The 19,493-nt window shown below is 41.8% G+C and overlaps 1 protein-coding gene across 1 annotated transcript in view; it reads right to left on the bottom strand.

The window, feature by feature from the left end:
- Positions 1-15,031, bottom strand: part of SPMAP2L (sperm microtubule associated protein 2 like) — a 24,732-nt gene extending 9,701 nt beyond the window's left edge. The window contains exons 1-5 of the mRNA XM_072991855.2: positions 14,778-15,031; positions 13,689-13,719; positions 8,513-8,566; positions 7,206-7,334; positions 2,518-2,658 (exon numbers count right to left, since the gene is read on the bottom strand). Of these exons, the coding sequence (XP_072847956.2) occupies positions 2,518-2,658; positions 7,206-7,334; positions 8,513-8,566; positions 13,689-13,719; positions 14,778-14,796 (374 nt within the window). The 5' untranslated portion in view covers positions 14,797-15,031. The remainder of the gene's footprint in view (positions 1-2,517; positions 2,659-7,205; positions 7,335-8,512; positions 8,567-13,688; positions 13,720-14,777) is intronic.
- Positions 15,032-19,493: the final 4,462 nt, after the last annotated feature.

Genomic DNA, 19,493 nt, shown 5'->3' with positions numbered 1-19,493 from the left:
AGATTCTGCATTGAAGCTTCGTATTAAAGAATGTGTTGCTGACACAAAGACCATAATAACAGAAAAACTCTAGCAAGTGTTGGCGATTTTTGTTCATCTTCCCAATGCCAAACCAGCCTAGACAAGTGGGCTGAGAATTGTGATCAGCACCAAGTCTAGTGTTGAAATCTCCGAGAATGAACAATGGGTTGTTCTCAAGGATTTTTTTTTATAGTAGCTGCCAGGTAGTCATAGAATTTGTCTTTGACTTCTGCTGTAGATGACAGTGTTGGTGCATATGCACTAATAAGGATGCCAGTCCTGCTGGTGAGTGGAGCTGCAGAGACAGGATTCTTTCACTCCCCACAGTAGGTGGAACAACGGATCTCAGCAGAGTATTTCTAACCACAAAGCCAGCACCATATTCTGTTGGCTCATTCAATGGTTTTCCCTGCCAGAAGAATGAGAAGTTTTTTTCTTTGACAGAACCCAAGTCTGGCAATCTCGTCTCTTGCAGGGCAACAATGTCCATCTGCAGCCTACTCAGTTCCCTATCGATGACAGCTGTCTTGCATGCGTTGTCTATTTCCTGCAGGTAGTCAGAAAAGCCAGGGGTCATTGTCCAAACATTCCAGGTGCCCAGCTTTAGGGCAGAATTTTTCTTATGATTTTTGCATGGTGCAGGGTTATTGATCTGCTTGTTAGCTTTCACCCTAAATCCCACACACCCTATGAGGTTAACAGACTGTGACAAGGCAGCACCTTACTGGCTGTGGGATGCCCATCTCAAGGTGGGCAGTAGCTACCTAGTGAGATGCAATGACCTCTCACCCCATTGGAAGTAACCCCTGGTGTCGCGCTCTACGCCAATTGAACAAAGACCTATAACCGTTAACTGCTACATCTCGAGTTATTTCGACGTTGTATGCAAAGCTGGAGTGTCCTCTCCAGAGCCTGGGTAAAATAATATGGAGGACAGACTATTACCCAGGCAGCAAATCCCCCCTCTCCACGTCACTGAAATAGTCCAATGGAAAGGCAAGAGCCAATACAACTGGTTCCAGCAATGTCACAAGAGTTGCCAGAACGACACAAACTGCCTCCGGGACTCCATCTCCGGATTTTGCCTCAAGGTTTACTCTTGAAGCCTTTTCATTTCATATTCATTTCCTTGACCCCTCCAGAGAGTTGAGGATTTGTCAATATCCTGAAGTGGCTCTCTTGCAGGTCAGGCATGACGTGTTTATGGTTTCTCACTGAAAGTGCATGCACCCCATTTGCAAGTCTGATTGCTGAAGGAAACTTCATCGTGGGAAGAAGAACAGGCTCACTGCTGGGAAGACACCTTTCCTTGAATGTCTGGTTTGACCCTTGGTTTCCTTGGCCAGAATCTGGTTGTCCTATTCCACACATGCAATGCTCCACTGCCCACATAATGGGGCTTTTTTTTTGGGAGCTTTCATGACAAGGTGTCCAATATTTCCTTACACAAGCATCTGTCCAGCCAAACACAATGGGAGCAATCTCCGGCAAGCGGGAGAGAGCAGAAAACTGTGGGCGGATCTTTATGTTCCACTCATTTTCGACAGAGCACTAGTCCACGTCGCCGTCAGAAAGCTGCAAAATGTTTCTGGTTACAAAACAGACCCTGCCAAAGGAGTCCTTAGTAATCCAGCTAACTCTAGTCCAGTTTATATATATTATTAAGCCCAGAATTTAATTAGTACTATGTGGCACAGCTAGTGACCAAGACCAAATGGGCTAGAAATGGCTTACTGAACTGTCTTTACAGAGCTCATCACTTATATAAATTATGCTAAGTCACCTATATCTTTAGCACTAGACAAAAGCGCTGTTTGTCTGTGTCAACATTCCGAAGGCCACACAAGTGGAAGTGCTCTGCAACCCTGATGTCAGTTTACTTATCTGTAAATCGCCCTAAATCATGATGCTGGATGACCCTCTGTGAGTCGAAGCAGAGCTTTGAGCCTATGGGCTCTCCTTCCTTCTCGCTGCCAATCCCATTTGGAGTTATGGATTTTTCAGAAGGACACCAGCGAGTTCTGCACTCAAAGCCCAACAGAGGAGGGGGCAGAGTAAGTGGTGCAAGGGATGGGTTTCCACTTATACCTTTAGATAGTTCCATCTTCTTAAAGCCAACCCCCTTCTCATTTTTCCCATGACTTTTTTTTTAAAAAAATCCCTCTCCTTCTTTATGCTTCCCTCTCTCCTTGTTTTTTTTTTTTAGTTACAGCTGTGGGAACATGAAATTAAAAAAATGGAAAGAGGGCAAGCTCAACCCAATATGATCTTGAACAGAAGTCTTCTATCTTGTCAGGTTCAGGCTCAGAACCCATTTTAAAACTACATCTTAAAACCATACCCTTCTATGTTTCAGGTCTCTCTTGGTGAACTCATGGCCAGTGGGATCTAGTTTGTTTCTTTAAAGGTTTGCATACAAGGAGAAGCAGCTCGTCATGCAGAAAGATGGCTGAAATTCTCTTCTAGAGTCCGGGGTCAAAAACATGAGAGTCTCACCTTTGCTTCAGGTAGGTAGCTAAGTACTGCTGCCTTGGTTCTGCTAGCTGTAGTATTCTTTTGGAAGGCGTGACTGAATACAGTTCATGGGGGCGTTCCCAGATCTCAGACTCCCGACCGCAGCTGTACACGAAAAGGGGCCTTTGGAGATACAAAAATGTATCAATACAGACAACACAGGATTAACAGTATGAACTCAAAAGGAAAGTCTGAAATATGAAATGTGCACGTCACCTTACCACATGCACTTTGACTGAGAATTCTTAGAACTACAAAACCCCAGAACCAGAAAGACCCAAAGGGACATTTAATCCAACCCCCTGCAAATGCAGCAATAGTCATCTTCATGATGAACATGGGCAGTTGCAATCAGCCCAGTGTTCTCCATAACTTCCAAGGTAGGTAAATGAGATGCATTGGAAAAAAGAAGGACTGTTAAGTTTATTTGCTTCAAAATGATAATAAAGCTCTTTTTTCAAAATCTTTAAAAGACAATCTTAAGAGAAGGCAAGCAAGTTTAATTACAAATCTCTCTGAAATAAGTGGTTGCCATTTACTTAACCCTAGTTGGAAGGTTGCTCAAATGTAACACCAAAGGAGTTAGTGGCTGAAATCTTATTGGATATCTATGGCATGCAAGAGGAACTTAGGAAGTTTCCACAGCTAATTGGAAAAGGTGCCAGACAAAATCCTTGAAACCGCAGAAATGGACACACTATCAGATTGGCTAGATGCAAAAAAGAAAAAAGACCATCGGAAAAGTGGGTCACAATTATATACATGGTTACAAGGTAGATAGAATAATGGACTGATACATAGCTATCTGTATGTCTGCAGAAGAGACAGAATAAATAATGGATAAAGACTATCAGCTACATAATCAATAATTATAATAACAATATATCTGTCTGAATTTGATTTTTCCCTCCCGCTCACTGTTTATATTTCTTTCTGATATGTGGAACTATTACTAGAAGAGAATGTATAGAATTACTATGAAAAATATTGATTTGTAATGTATCTGTTCAAATCCACCCCCAAGGACGGCACCCCTATCCCAGCTGCCCCTTACCTTACCCCACCTTTATAAGGAAAATAAAAAATTAAAATTAAAATTAAAAAAAAGAGGAAAAGGTGCCAAGAGGTTCTGGGGCATGATGATCACGCATTAAGTGAGGCATGTGGCTGGCATGAGAATGGCATCTTGTGAATAAGCCACAGCAGTGGCTTCGGTTCCTTTCGTGCATGCAAATATCCAGTAAGTTTCTGGCATAAATACAAATAAACCCACAGAGCTCTATGTGAGGAGAAGAGGGAGGGAAACACAAAACCCCAAATTCTTTAGAGTCTGTTCATATAAAACTCATGGAATCCCAGTCCATTGTTCAACTTTTTGCCTAAACAACCATGGGGGGGGGGCGGGAATATCTGACTTTTAAGGTTAAACACAATGCATGATCCAATTAAGTCAGGGATTAGATGTGTATTATCATGAGCTTCCGACTGCACCCAGGAACCAGCAAGTCATCACAGGTATTAGAATCCAGGAACCGGCATCCTATATTTCACCAGGCGCGTACAACACACCCATCTGGAAGATCTTATGTTCCTGTTGTTGTATGCCCTCCAGCTGCTTAGACTCTGCAAAGAACTGAAGTGCACGCATTTGAGGCGCTACCAAACATGCCCAGTAACTATTTTTTTCTCTCCTTCTGAAAACTTGCCTACATACACAAAGAGCCAGGCTTGATCCTCTAGCTGTTACCATACATTCTCTGCAGTCTCCTTGGAACACTGCAGGCACATTGCCATGGGTTATAACACTGATTTGTACTCTGTTCAAATGCTTAGATACCCTGAGATTTACATAATAACTCTGCTTCCAGCCATAAATGCAGAGGGATCTAAGGAGAAAATTCAAGGCAGAGGACTCACATAATACAGAGTTGCAAATCTTTCCAGAAATTGTTACACTGTGCTTTATATGTCCGTCAGTACTCAGAAGGGTTTGGAATTCAAATTAAAACATCCTACCATTCCAGTACAAGCAGCTGCTGGATTTCATGACTCAGACCTTTTGGCAACCAAGAGGAACACTATCCCCTTTTCACCAATCATGATATTGCCTGCTAGTAGCCAAACAAAAAAAAATAAGCTTTATGTTGAACACATCTATTTTTTTACTTACACTATTACAAGTAATGAACATGGACTTTTCTCCAGTTCATCTAAAAACACCTTTCTAAAACCTGAAAGCCTAAACTAATGCTGGTATGAATGGGATGCCAACATTTGGGGGCAAGCCATCCCTACCATCTTATTAGGGTATATCTAAATTGCACTTACAGTGAGTTAATTTTATGAAATCCTTTTCCAGTAACAAAGATACTGCTACATTACATTTGTAACTTAACAAGGGGAAACTTCAAAATCAAATAAATAAATAAATAAAATAAAATTTATGGTGCGGCTGCTAACTTTCTGAGTTCTTTTATAGTTATCGGGGTGTGGCCTCACTAGACGATGGGAAAGGATTATCACATGGCTGAAGTTCTGGTTTGTGTTCTGCCTCATGCTGCTGAAGGAAAAAACATTTGGAAAGTGTGTGTTTTTAAAATTAGTGGTAACTGTTTTGATCACTTTTCCAGACATTGCAAATATAACAATAAATTTGAGGTAGGGGCCTGGAAATATAACTAATGACTGGATTCCTTTAAAAAGTCACTTTCTAAGCTCTGCTAGCAGTGAGAGGCCTTCATTTGGAAGCACTATCCCTCCTCACACAAGAGAAGGTGCATAGGAAGAACACAAACATGGCGGGGGGAGAGAGCACGGTTGCATCAAGCAGACTATCATCCCTTCACAGAGTGGGGATCTCTGCTAAAATAATATGCATATGCTGGCAGGATAGTCCTCCTCTGTGTCATCACTACACTGAGTCAGAGAGTGTTTCCTATCTCTCCTCAGAAATGCACTCCCTCAAGACTTGGCTCCTTGACATGGCACCGGCTCTTGTGGCTGAAGAAGAGAGACCTCCCATGGATGGAAACCTCAGCCATCGTGAAATCTCAGGGCTAATGACGTTTTTGCCCAGCTCCTCTTTTGTTACTCATGCACATGTGCATGTAATATGCACGCGTGCACACATGCACGCACACACACGTACAGAGAGAGAGAGGAGATACAACATGCTAAGGAAGGGACAGTGGTCTATTTACATATTTACCTCATTATGTCATCTCTATCTTGTCAAAAAGTAAATCTGTACTGTGTGAGAGCCAATGTTGTGCATTGATTAGAGGGTTGGACTGGAGATCCTAGCTTAAAACCCAGTGCGCACAAAACTCACAAGGTACCTATGGAATACAATTTTCATTTCTCTCTTTCTCTGTGCTTGATCTACCTCAAAGGGTTAGCATGAGAAGATAGTAAAGAGGAGGAAAGCCACGCAAGCAAGCTTGAACTCAGTGGAGGGAAAATTAGGCAAACCAATCAATCCATTTGCTTCCACCGATCAAACATGAATCAAGCAGTCTGGTCCAGTAACCCACCTAATAATTTGTTTATTTATTTGTTTGATTTCTATGCTGCCGTATCTAACCAATGGCCACTCCCTCTGGGCAGTTTACATAATGAAAACAACCAAATTAAAGACATAAAATTAATTAAATAAATTAAACAATGTTAGATAAGCTAAAATCAAAATGCAATGATCCGTGTTAACCTTTCCATTCAGGGGCCTCTCTACTGTGAGCATCAGTAAAGTTGGCACTCACTAGACTGGACAGGAATTGGAAGGAGGTCTGATCCTGTACCAAGCATTAAACTCCCCGGTGCAGAAAGAGACAAGGCTGCCGCTGGCCGTTCTGCCTGTTCCTTCCCCAACCCTGTTGACCCTTTCCTCCACCTGGTGGGTGGGTGTATCTAGGATTCTGCCTGCCATGCCAGGAAGAGGAAAGTGAGGTAGACCTGTATGAGAACAGAGGGGAAAGGCTCAAAGTGGCATTGTTCCCTAACACATCAGGTGATGTAAAAAGCCTTTAATCCCTAGGTTGCAAGCTGGCAACCTTTAAATGCTTGATTTAAAAAAAAAAAGAAATATAAACTCCCATGCCAAACACAAATGGCATTCGACAGACGTGATCCTTGATTTTATTTATTTATTTAATAAAGCCCTAGAGAGCATGGTGTGCTGCCACCAGTCAGGAAGGTCCAGAAATTTTGTCACACCTCAAAGATGAAAAAGTTCTGATGGGCATCAGCTTTTAGAGACTGCAGGCCAGGGAAGCTGATGCCAAATAAGGTTTGCTGGCGATGAAGGTACCACAAGGCTCCTAACTGTTTTTGCTTCAACAGAGTAACGACGGACACCCCTCTAAAAATGTCTACCATGGTCAAGTAACATGGACTTTGGGCTGGTTACTTAGATAGACCTTAGGGAACTCTGCCAATCCATTCCAGGAGGGCACGGGCCACAGCTCATTGGGGGAATCCCGTGCAGCACAAGCAGGCGGTCACAGGTTCCACCTTGGCCATCTCTGGGCAGGGTTAGGAAAGAATCCTGCCTGAAACTGTGAAGAGCCACTGCCAGTGAGGGTCACCAATACTAGGGTAAGATAGGCTGACATCTAAATCAGGGTAAGAGAGGTTCCGGTGTTCTTTTGAGAGGCAAAGACATAAAGACAAACCTGGGCTGGAGAGGTCTGTCCGGTCTGGTCTTGGGTTTTGCCAGAGTCAGGATCCTTGGACTTGGTTGACTTAACAGAGCACGCGAGGAGACGGGCCGTATGGTCTCTTGATTTCCCGAGACTAACTTGCTATTGTAAACAAGAGAACACAAATGATGCAACTGGCATTTATCTATTGCTACATACTTCCTACCCCACACTGGAAGAGATTTGAGGTAGATAACCTGGTGAATTAACAGCCATTTTAACTTGTAATCAGACAAAAACAGCCGAGCCAAAACAATTTTTAGAAATAATTTCAAAGGAAAAAAGGCAAGACCAGAATCCAAGTCTTATGGCTCAAGTGCCTGATAAAAGGAAGCCATTTTTATGAGGCAGCAGAAGACGGAACAAGACGGAACAAAAGGTAAGCTTCTAAGAATAAAGGTATGTCAAAACCTGAGCAGGGAAGCACTGCTCTGACTGCATTAGGTATCCATTCTAAGCTCCAGCCAGTGCTGGGGAGAGAAAGAGGGTGGGTCAGAATCAGATGGAGGGATGTAGCCCTTCAAGTACCCTGACCCTTTTTAAAAAAGACATTAAGGCTTGAATAATGGTAGCCACACTTTGAATCTAGCCTTTGGAACCCACCTGAGACCACTCAAAGTTAAAGCAGCATAAAAGCCATATAATGCAAAAAATTGATACCAGTTGAGATTCTGTTTTACACCAGCTGGGAATTTCTCCACCATCAACAAAGGCACCTCCCACAGATCACAGGGAAATAATTTAATCGGGGTAAGTAGCATGGGTGATGGGCAACAATGACATTTCACAGTGAGCCCTCCAAGTATTAATAAATGATAAAGCACAGTTCTCTATATGCTTCTTAATGAGCAATTTAATTGAAGTGGCCTTGAAGATATACTGAGGGGGCCTTGCTCCCAAGGTCACACAGGCTGGCTCTTCTAAGATCACAGTAGAGAATCAAACTCCCAATCTCCAGCTTCTCAGCCAGATACCTAACTCACTGAGCTATTCAGCTACCCACAACTCCTATAAAGTCCCCCAAATCGCAAATCACACTCTTGGGGACATGATTTGCTATTTAAATGCCATCTTCCCCCTGCCTTTTTAAGAACAGAAAAAGACAAGAAAGAAAAAAAGAAAGAAAGAAAGAAAGAAAGAAAGAAAGAACGATCCAGCTAATCTAATATGTGAAGCTAAGTGACACAATTAGATCATTCATGTGAAGTGTTCTGAATTATACAAAGACTCAAAGTATTCTTATTACAGTTCACAACATTTACTAAGATGCACAACCTTACCGAGAAAAGTTCCATACATCTTTTACCTCCTTTGGCTTTGCAAGTTCTTTGAGTCTGAAAATAAAATAAAAATTAAATGTGCATATATGCATATAACTTGGATTGACTGTGACTCCACATCAAATGTATATAGTACTAGGAGGCAAAATCCAGGTTTGCTCTTGTTCAATGTGTGAAATTACCCTGAAAGCCAATTAAGGAGCTAAACCCTTCCCTATATTTCTTTTTTTTCCCCCTTCTGATCTGCCTTGGGTGCACCAACAGGGCACAGATGAGATGTGTTACGTTCATTTGGCAGAAAATCCCAGGTAATGGATTTAGCTAATTACACTTAAATCCAAATGTAATTCCCTGATGTACAAAATTTGCTCTGGGGCAAAAGCTCCATTTGAGAGGCACCTGGAACTACAAGCCTTTTCAGCAGGTCTGGACATGTTCAAATACAGAACACTTTTTACAAGCCAACAGCCTCCCACCCAAGTTAAGTTTATGAAAATATTTTCTTGGCAAACAAGAGTATGAGGGAAGGGAAACAGGATCTCAGACACAAAAGGTAGAGGCAGGGGAAACAAGCAAGCAAGCTCTATATTCTCCTCTCCTCTTTTAAGTAGTTCAGAGTAAGTGAAGTGCTACTAGGCTTAGATGTGAGGGGTCTGTGTATGTGTTTGATGAATTGTAATGTGGAAGTAAGGATCGCTTAGGTTGACAACAGCAAACTAGCTGCCTTCTTGAAGAATGGGTAGTATGCGCTCTAGCATGACCATAAGGAAACATCTCTCAACAATGTAGAAACTGAGGTCTCAAAGGTCAAGGATGGGTCAGAGACCTCCGTATCACTTTGGAACAGTAAAGTACTGGGAGTAAAATCCTGGTCATCATCTGACGGGAGAACAGGAGTGATGGAGTCCTTTAGCATTAGAGACTGAATTTCCTGTTGTAGTATAATTGATGGAGTAGTAAGGATCATTCTCGATGGTGGCAGAAGAGAGAATTTGATTGCATACCCCATGCCAATGATGGAGAGGACCCAAGAATTGGTAGGGATAGATGCCCAGGAGAAGAAGAAGAGAAGGCGGTCAGGAGAGGGAGAAACAACTCGAACGTCTTTTACTATATTCCCTCTGTAATTTTTTGTTTTAGTAAGAATCGAAAGCAAGGCAAACAGAGAGCTCGTCAAGAGATGAAACCTCAGAGGTGGCAAAAAGGAACTGAGGCAATTGCCAGGACAGGCGGACCATGTGTACTAGGGTGGGCGTTCCTGGCGAACCCATGATAAAGCTCTAGAATATTCTGGAAACCTCTGTGCAAGAACAGACTAACCCTACAGTGTGCATTCACAGAGACCATGAAGAAGAATGATTTGTTTCAAATGTAGTGCTGGAGGAGAACTTTACTGGTACCCTGAACTGCCAGAAAGACAAACAAGTGAGTCTTAGATCAAACCGAGCCTGAACTACTGTATATCTCTGGAAGTAAAAATGCTGCAACTGAAGCTATCCTACTTTGGGCACATCGTGAGAAGGCAGGATTCTTTGGAAAAGATAATAATGGTGGTAAACTTTGAAGACAGCAGGATTAGTTGTTAAACTGGTTTTAAACCACTTTAGTTTTATCTTGGGTTTGTTTTGTTTATTACTGTAAACCTCCCAGAGTTGTGCTTTGGCACTAATGGGAGTAGTATACAAATTTAATTAACCAACCAACAAGCAAACAAACAAACAAAGGAGGAAGACCACCACCAACAACAAAAACAGTCCAGTGGCTTTAGTCTACCTATCTTTAGGCCACAAGAAATGACACTGTACACCCTCATTCTCAGTTGGGACTGAAAAGATCTCTGAGGCCTGTTTAAGAGTAGACAACGTCAGACAATGATGTGGAAAGACTGTTATAAAATGATTAAGCCAGTAAATCTAAGAGAAAATATCCTCAAAATGTTTTACAGATGGTATTATACTCCTATAAAACTGGCAAAAATGTCAGAAGGTAGCAGCAATATCTGTTGGAAATGTAAAAAAAAAGTAGGAACTTATTACCATATATGGTGGTCATGTGAAAAAGCCAGGGTTTATTGGTTACAGTTGTGGGAAATAATAAAAGGAATCATTCAAAAGAAATTAAAATTTAAACCCGAAATAGCACTATTAAATATTATGCCAGAAATTACTGATAAGAAAATCAGATATTGTTTGATGTATATATTGATAGCAGCAAGGTTACTCTGGGCCCAAAAATGAAAAAGTGAAGACATACCTACAATGGAGGAGTTCCTGAAGAAGCTGTTGGACATTACAGAATTAGACACATTGTCAGAAGCACTACGAGATCAACCAAGAGACTATGCACAACAAAGTTGGAACTTAATACATGTTTGGGCCCAGGGACAGATCTGAAGACAGGGCAAAATGATTGTTGGACTTTGTTTTTTCTTTTTTCTCTTTTCACTTTCAATGCTCTCCGGAATTTGGAAAAGTTGGAATGCAATGAAGTCTGAATCTCTGTTCTCAAAGTGGGGGCAGGGTTTGGGGTGTTTGTATGGTATTTTATATATTTGTTTGTAGTTGATAAATTAAAAAAAAGAGTAGACATCAGGTATTGAGCACAGCACTGGTGTGAGGCCCAACTATACATCATGAGGATCCCAAGGGGTGCTTCCTACTGTCTGTTTTCCTCTAATGAGTTTGCAGGTGACCAATATATTGTTTGTATCTGCCAGACATCCTGAAACCAGACATCAAATAGGTTGTGATCCTTGTACTGGTTGTTCAGATATACTAATAACACAAATGTCCAAAAGAGTTTCATAGGGCTGGCACTGCTAGGTGACTCATGTGTGTGTGTCTGGGAGTCAATTCCCCGTCCCCAGGACCCCCCTGGTCTGCAACCTCCATTGTTGGAGAGCCAGAACTGAGCGACAGATTTCCAAAAAAAACCCCAAATCTTTAAAACAGATAAAAAATATTTGTTTTAATGGGATTTCCTTTTTGCTGCTGAATTTCAGTGACAATTTCTGAAAATCCCTTTTAAAGGGCTTCTTGTAGATTGCCACTGAAATTCAGAAGTGGTATATGGAAGTGATGTCTACGTTGGCTTGGGTATGTTGTGAGAATAGCTGACAGTCAGATTCCAAAAGATCTCCTGTATGGAGAACTAGTGCAGGGAAGTTGCCCCCGAGAGACCACAGCTGCGATACAAGGATATCTGCAAGCAGGATCTGAAGACCTTAGGAATGGACCTCAACAGATGGAAAACACTGACATCTGACTGTTCAGCCTGGAGGCAGGCAGTGCAGCATGGCCTCTCCCAATTTAAAGAGACCCTTGTCCAGCAGGCTGAGGCAAAGAGGCAGTCACAAAAGCAGCAAAATTAGGGAGCTGGACAGGGGACAGATTGTATTTGTCTTCAGTGTGGAAGGGATTGTCACTCTCGAATTGGCCTTCTCAACCACACTAGACGCTGCTCCAAGTCCTCCATACAGAGCACGTCACCATAGTCTCTCGAGACTGAAGGATGCCTAATCTATATGGAATGGTTAAAAAAGAGTTGGAGGCATGTGGGCAATGAGCCCACAGATTGCATGTTGGCTACCTTTATAACAAATAAATATATTTTCTATTCTTTCCCATTTTGCTTCTAAGTTGGTTTCACTAGGAGGTTCGGGGTGGGGGGGACACACAATGAAATTTGACTTTCAGGAGATTTACAAGAGACAACTGTACTTTTTCATATAGCTGCTTTGACAATTTATTTACTGTCCCAAAAGATGCTATTACGGAGCTGTTTGGGTTTTTACGCAGAGATCTGGCAAATTCACGAAGGGCCAGTTTCTCAACAGTAGTTTAAAAAGCCTGATGAAAGTTTATATTCAAAGGTTGCATAGCTCCAGTATTCAAAGGATAAATTCATGCACTCCTTTTCTGTATCCCATTTAGGTATACTGAAATTTATGGCACAGTGGCAGCTACGCCATTTTATTTTACATCTCGATTATATTGCAAACACAGAAGACAGTTCTTCTATCAAGAGCTTTCATGTAATGTCAAATTGCTTCCAACTTATGGCAACTCTAACTGGATTTTTTCAAGGACCCTCAAGATATGTGAGATGATCAATAAGTAGGTTTACCATTGCCACCCACCAGTGGGTCTCCATGGCAAAGTAAAAGATTTGAACCCAGGTCCCCTGAGTGCTAGTCTGACACTCTGTCCACTACATCACAATGGCTTGTAGCACTTTGTGAAAGTTTTAAGAAGGCAATAGACAGCCAAACAGATATATTGAGTTACCTAACGGAACATGGCAGTCTGTTTTTGGGAACAGAATGGGGTTTGGCCCAGCAAGGAAGGCGGTCCTTAATTTCTCATGCAGAGCAGTATGACGGGTGGAGTAGCTTTAGTATCTTACTACGGAGTCATCTGAGTTAATTCCAAACTTACTGTCAAATAATTATTGTGACAGAATTCTGACATCCCCTTTTCTTGACTCATACTGTGAATCTCCCCTTATATAGATTCTACTATGTGTTCCATGCATTTTACCCTAATATCAATTACAAGCCAGTATCAAAACTGGCAAGGCATTCACGCATTTTTGTTGCTAACCATCCCTTCCTCCTGAATGATTAGTGGTTAAAAGAGAAATAAACACAGAGGAGTCCTCAAAATCATTAATCTGGCAGAGCCTGGCTAAAAATATTCCTTGCAGCCCTGCTCTCAGATGGGAGGAGAAGTAAGCTATAAACATGAAAACATGGGTCTTTAAGGTGTCAGGAGACCAGTTATTTTTGCTACAATGGATTAAGGCAGATGATCTGCTGGGATAATACTGACACCAATAGCTCCTAAGAACACTTTCTGGGGGGAATGAAAAAAGTGTGGCGCCATCACCCAATGTACCTTCTCTACAAACTTTGGGGTAGGGTTGTAATTGAGACCTTTGTTTGCCACTGTTCCCACTCACACCAGTAGCACTGGGGTCACTTGTGGACCAGATATTGCAATTACGTAAATGCCTGAAAGAAAATTGTAAGTATTCAGTGAATTGTAAGTGATGATCCAATTTACACTAAACGAGAAGGCGATTGGCCACGCAAAGCACCGCTGTCAAGGAAGGACAAAGGACCAGAATGCAGGCCATGAACCATGGAATTATGGGAGCGCTGGAAGTATTCTCTTACCTTTCGCTGGTGAGAAAACCATCAGGAGAAGCTGAGAAGGGAAGCAAAAAGAGCAGCTGGGTTTTAATGTCTCGAAACCTACTGTGTGGTGTGCGATCATCACAGTTAGCAACACATTACCTGTAATTACATCAAAGCAGGACTCTGTGTACTGACTGTTAACTAAAAGGAACCTCTCCACCCACTTAAAAGTTGATTCATGTGTCTGTTAAATTTGTGTTTGAGTTAAATGGTAACTGTGGGTTTCAACATCCTCACGTGTGGCAGGGTGTTGCCTTTTAACAGACTAATTGGTCGGAACACAGAGAGAGCAGAATAAAATAAATATACATTCAAGAAACAATTCTATATTTCACATTCAAATGCCCACTCGTCCCCTTTTTGAGGGTCGAGAAAAGTCGTAACAATTTCAGAGACCCAAGGCTTACGGAAGATTCATCAGTGACAAAACCAGTCATGACAATCTAGCGTCCCTAAAAGGCAACTTGCCACCACTACCACAAAACAGGTCCCACATTGTGCGCAGGAAAGTGCTCTGTGTGATCTGAGCTACAACAGGGCCGACAGACCTGACTTGCATTCTGTTACGGACTGACGATACAGCCGAAACATGACCTGGTTTTGTCAGCAAGGTAAAGGTAAAGGTTCCCCTTGACAATTTTTGTCCAGTTGTGTTCGACTCTAGGGGCCGGTGCTCATCCCCGTTTCCAAGCCATAGAGCCAGCGTTTTGTCCGGACTTAAGAAAAATCACATTTCTCCCTGCTCTCAGAGGACAGCCTTATGCACAGGATGTGGCACCTGTTGTGACATTGCCATCATAGAGGCTCCCATCCCAGAAACATTTTTTTAACTCATATGTAAACAGAGTCGCATTTGATCATTTAAAACGAATTAATTTTAAATGATCAGGTTTTTAACAAAACAAAACAAAACTGGGTGACAGAAGGATCCAAAACCAGGTCCTTTGAATTTCTCAGTCATTTTTCCCCTTTGGACCTACATTATTTTGTTTTGTTTAAAATTAGGTCTCCCATTCATCAGAGGAAAACGCATTCTACACATGCTCAGAGAACCTTCCAGGAACGCACCTGGCCTTGACTCTCCCATCCCCCACGCGCCCGGACCAAAAGAAACATAGAAGCCGCGGCCTCCACCAATAATCTCCTGTGGGTCGGGGGCGCGCCTCGGCTCGCTCGCGAGGACTCCTTGGTGTTGTTTGTTTGTTCGGGTTGCTACGGCAACCGGCGGCTCGCGGGGTTCTTTCCCTTCCACGTTCTTGCACACGGAGAGCCACGAGAGGGCGCTCAAGCGGGAAAAAGAGCGGCTGTGGAAATTGGGGATTCTGGCCGCAGTCGTCAGCGCGTGCTTGGGTTTGTTTGTTTTCTTGAAACCCGATTTTGCTTTTTTCCCTGTATGCAGAAGAAGAGAAGACTCCCTGAAGAAGAGAAGACTCCTTTTCTCTGTATGCAGAAGAAGAGTTAAAAAAAAGAAGAAGGCCTGCCTTTTAATTTTTTGAGAATCATGGCATAATATTAAATGAAAACAATTCCGGTTTAAATGATATCACACAAGATTCAATTTTTGTAACATTTCATGTACTGATCTCCAATAATTTTTTGTTTCCCTGCATGTCCACCAGATATGATAAAAAGTACAGTACCCTCTTGTGTTTTAAATTTCCAACATTTGTTGGGGATATTTTCATACATTTTAGACAGTTTTGCTGGAGTCATATGCCATCTATAAAACATCTTTTATATATCTTCTTTAAAATTCACTGATGTTGTAAGTTTTGTAAATATTATTCTGCCAAATTTGTGCCCCATGTTCTAAATTAATCTTATGACCAATGTTTTGTGTCCATTTTATCATACAGTCTTTCAGCTCTTCATCTTCCATTTTCATATTCATACATTCAATTATTTTATCACTTGTTCCTAACAGTAGTTTATCAAATGCCATTTGTTCTTCATTAAAGCCCATTATTTTATCTTTTACATTGTTGTTTAGTTGTTAAGTCGTGTCCGACTCTTCATGACCCCATGGACCAAAGCACGCTAGGCCCTCCTGTCTTCCACTGCCTCCCGGAGTTTGGTCAAATTCATGTTGGTAGTTTCGGTGACGCTGTCCATCCATCTCGTCCTCTGTCATCCCCTTCTCCTCTTGCCTTCACACTTTCCCAACATCAGGGTCTTTTCCAGGGAGTCTTCTCTTCTCATGAGATGGCCAAAGTATTGGAGCCTCAGCTTCTGGATCTGTCCTTCCAGTGAGCACTCAGGCTTGATTTCCTTCAAAATGGAGGAAATCTTTTACATACCTCGAGTCTACTTGTAGTCCCGTCCACTAATCTAGAAAGACTTTCTGCTCCTCTAGTTCCTCTCTAGTCCTTAGCACCCCATCTTTCTTAAGTAGATCCCTATACCTCAAAAGTTTTGTTAGGTCCATTAAGGTTGGCCATGAAAATGCTTCTTATGGCAACACCCACTCCAGAACATTTGCTTTTGTATCTTATTCCAAATTCATAACAAAGACTCTCTTATTGTATGATTATTGAAGACTTTATGATCTTTAGCTTTTTAGTACCATGCAAAAGCATACCACCCCAGGCTAAGATCATGTCCCTCCAGTTTAAGCAATCATTCATTATCCAAAGTAACCGATTCCTTAATCCAGGCCAGTACACAGGCCCTATAATAGGTATCCCAGTCCAAAAGAACAAAACCTGCCCTTTGTTTAGAATCTTGTAATGCCTTCACTTTAATCCTTGAGTTTTTCCCTTGCCAAACAATTTCATTATTTTTTAATTAAGTTCTTGAAAAAGTGTTTGCTTTAACATCACTGATATTGTCTGAAAGAGAAAGTTCAGTTTAGGTAACACATTCATTTTAATTTCTGCTATTCTTCCCATCAATGAAAGTTATAGCTTATCCCACTTTTCCAAATCTCTCTGTATCTCCTTAAAGGAAGAAGCAAATTCTGAAAGCTACAAGCTTCCAGCCTGGTGTAAAAACCTCTTCGGTCCTTCACCACACTGTCAACTCAACACCCACAGCAGAGCATGTAAGAATGCAAGTTTGAAGCAGGTGCTATGACACCTACCAGATTATAGTGAAGTAGCATTCCTGCACCTATGCAAACCTCAAGTTACAATAATTTGGAGGGGTGTATGTGAAGTCCATGGAAGTAGCCACATTAATCTCTTCCAGCAAAAACAGCAAAAGCCAGAACTCTACTACGTGTGGGCATTGCAGAAGCCAAAGTAGTGAATTGACAAGATGCTAGGTGCATATCTAAAACCACACACACTTACTGTAGTTGCAATCTACCTCGGTAGCTTCCATGGTTCCTTTTCTGTGCACGTAAAAATGCCACAGAGTTCTAGTCAATGAGTCTTTTATCTTGCATGAGAGTTCATCAACACAGCCCACTTTCTCAACTGCATTATCATGTTGGATTTCAAGGTGCCACAAAACTCTTTATTGCTTTACATCACACTTAGAATTTTGCTAAAGGGGAAAGTTAGCAATAACTAACTGGCAAAAAAAAATCATGTCACACTCATGGGCATAATGCAATTGACTTAAATCTCACCGGCAAATTACCTCAGATTAAGAAATTAGTGTAGGCATTTGCTGTGGCACACCTCCATTTTTTGTAGCTACTTACTCCCCAAAACCCTGTTTATTTTACTATTTTGTAAAGCATTTGTTTATACCCTCGCTGCCTACCAAATCTTTCAAAGCAATTTACAGTAGATTAAAATCATTAAAACACAATTTAAAATGTTCTTTAAGGGCTCATTCAGGTATTCTCTAAAATGTTACTTTGTTTAAAAGACTAAAATAAAATAAAATTATTAAAGACCATCTGTCCTTTGGAACACCGCTATTTTAGTTCACAGACCCAGGCTAACTTTTCGTGGAAGTGAAAGTCTTCAATCAAGCTGTTGCCTGAAAGAAAGCCCTCTCTTATTTACCAGCCAGCCAACCAACCTCCTCTTAGGGTGGTGGGATCTGCAAAAGATCTCAACCCTCAGGGAGGTACATAAGGGAGGAGACATCATGGCTCCAAGTCATTTAGAGCTTGAGAGATCAAAACTAGCACCTTGAATTCAGCTCAGAAGCAAATGAAATTATCTGGTTCCAGGCTGTGTTGTACTGGCTCTAAAGCACGGGTCACAAGAAAGTAGGGCTGCAGAATTTCTTTCATTAGCTGTAGGGAATCAGACACTTTTCCAGACACTCATGGACAGCCCACATAGAGGGAACAATTTCAACCCTCTTAAAAGCTCGCAATTAAGGACTCATGTTGACATCAGGGGGTAAGAGAAGTAGCACTTGGCGTCCCTCTTCCTCAGTAGATCCAGCTCCATGTGAGAATCGCTGCCCATTCAGCCTCTCAGTTATCAATGGCTACTGTGGGGACCATGAAGGGGAGAAGCAACAGCAGCCCCTGTATGGTGTTCAGAGTCAGCTTCGTGACCTAGCAAACAGGCAGATGTGATGGGCTTTCAAGAACAGAAATCAGACAACTTAAACCAGTTTTTCCCCAAACCTTGATCTGCTGATGTGGTTCGATCAACTCCTAGAAGCTGCAGCCAGCATGGGCAACACTAACCTTTCATCACCAGAAAGCAACAACACTATTAAAGTGGTTCACTAGTTTGCTCCTTCACTTTTTCCCCTTTTCCCTTCACCATCGGAAAGGGAACTGTATTTCATACCATAGTAGGCTCCAGAGAATGGGCTTGAGAGCTCATTAAAGGGGCCCATGAAAATTCTGCATAGGCAAAGTGCATGAAAAGTGACTTTAATCTGCTCATTTTCCTATGACCATCATCCTCAGTGAATGTGTAATAGTATATTCATAAGGCTGGATATACATCAAAATAAATGTCTAGACTTACTTGAAATCAGAAGAATTTTTCTCCAAGCTGCCACTGTAGAATACAGCAGTTTTCCTGGGGAATTATAATAAAAGCAATGTGCTGTGAAGTTTATTCTGATAGGTACCATGAAAGTTAGTTGGAGTTACCTTGCATGAGGAATATACTTACAGGGAAGTCTCCTTAAAATTAGCAGGACTTGATATTTCCAAGAAAAAAAATTGATAGCCACAGAGGGGATGGTGTTCTGGGCCAGCAACATCAGATGTTGTTCAGTGGGCACCCTGTCCTTTTTAGGGTGCCCACTGTAAACCACTAGTCTCCTGGTCCACATGTTCCAAAGCATAATTCTGATACTACAACGGTAAGCTAGACATGAAATATAAAAGAATGGACAAAGACTGAGATTCTTTGCCATGCCATGTTGTTCTTCAGTCTTAATGCATTGTTTGGAAATCATGGCGTAGTCACATAGCACTGCCTTAAACCCTTCTATACAAGTTGTTGGAGCAATTACTGTTGCACTGCAGCCCAAAGTTGAGACCAAGAACGCTCCTGTACCTTTAAGGGCTGCCTAGAATGGGGAATGAAAAAACAGGGATGAGTGATACCTTTACGGCACTGCTCAAATATTGAACAGGCAAGTGTTTGATTTCAGCGGGACCCTTCCCGAAGCTGAGCACTACCGAGCTTGAAAGCATATGGGGAGAAAAAGAATAACCCCCAAATTATCCCAACCAGATCTTGCCATCCTAAGCCTGAAGGTGCATCCTGCTAGAATTGAAGACTCGAAGGTGTTTTTTTTTAAGTATTATTCACTCTTGGTTTGAGATTTTGCAGAAGGATCCTTCTTTTTTGGCAGAAGAATTTGCAGTTCCAGAGAATCCTGTGATGAGAGCATCAAGAAGCCGATTTCTTC

Source organism: Pogona vitticeps, chromosome 2 (assembly GCF_051106095.1).
Source record: "Pogona vitticeps strain Pit_001003342236 chromosome 2, PviZW2.1, whole genome shotgun sequence".
NCBI lineage: Eukaryota > Metazoa > Chordata > Lepidosauria > Squamata > Agamidae > Pogona > Pogona vitticeps.
This window is presented reverse-complemented; position numbering and strand designations above follow the sequence as displayed.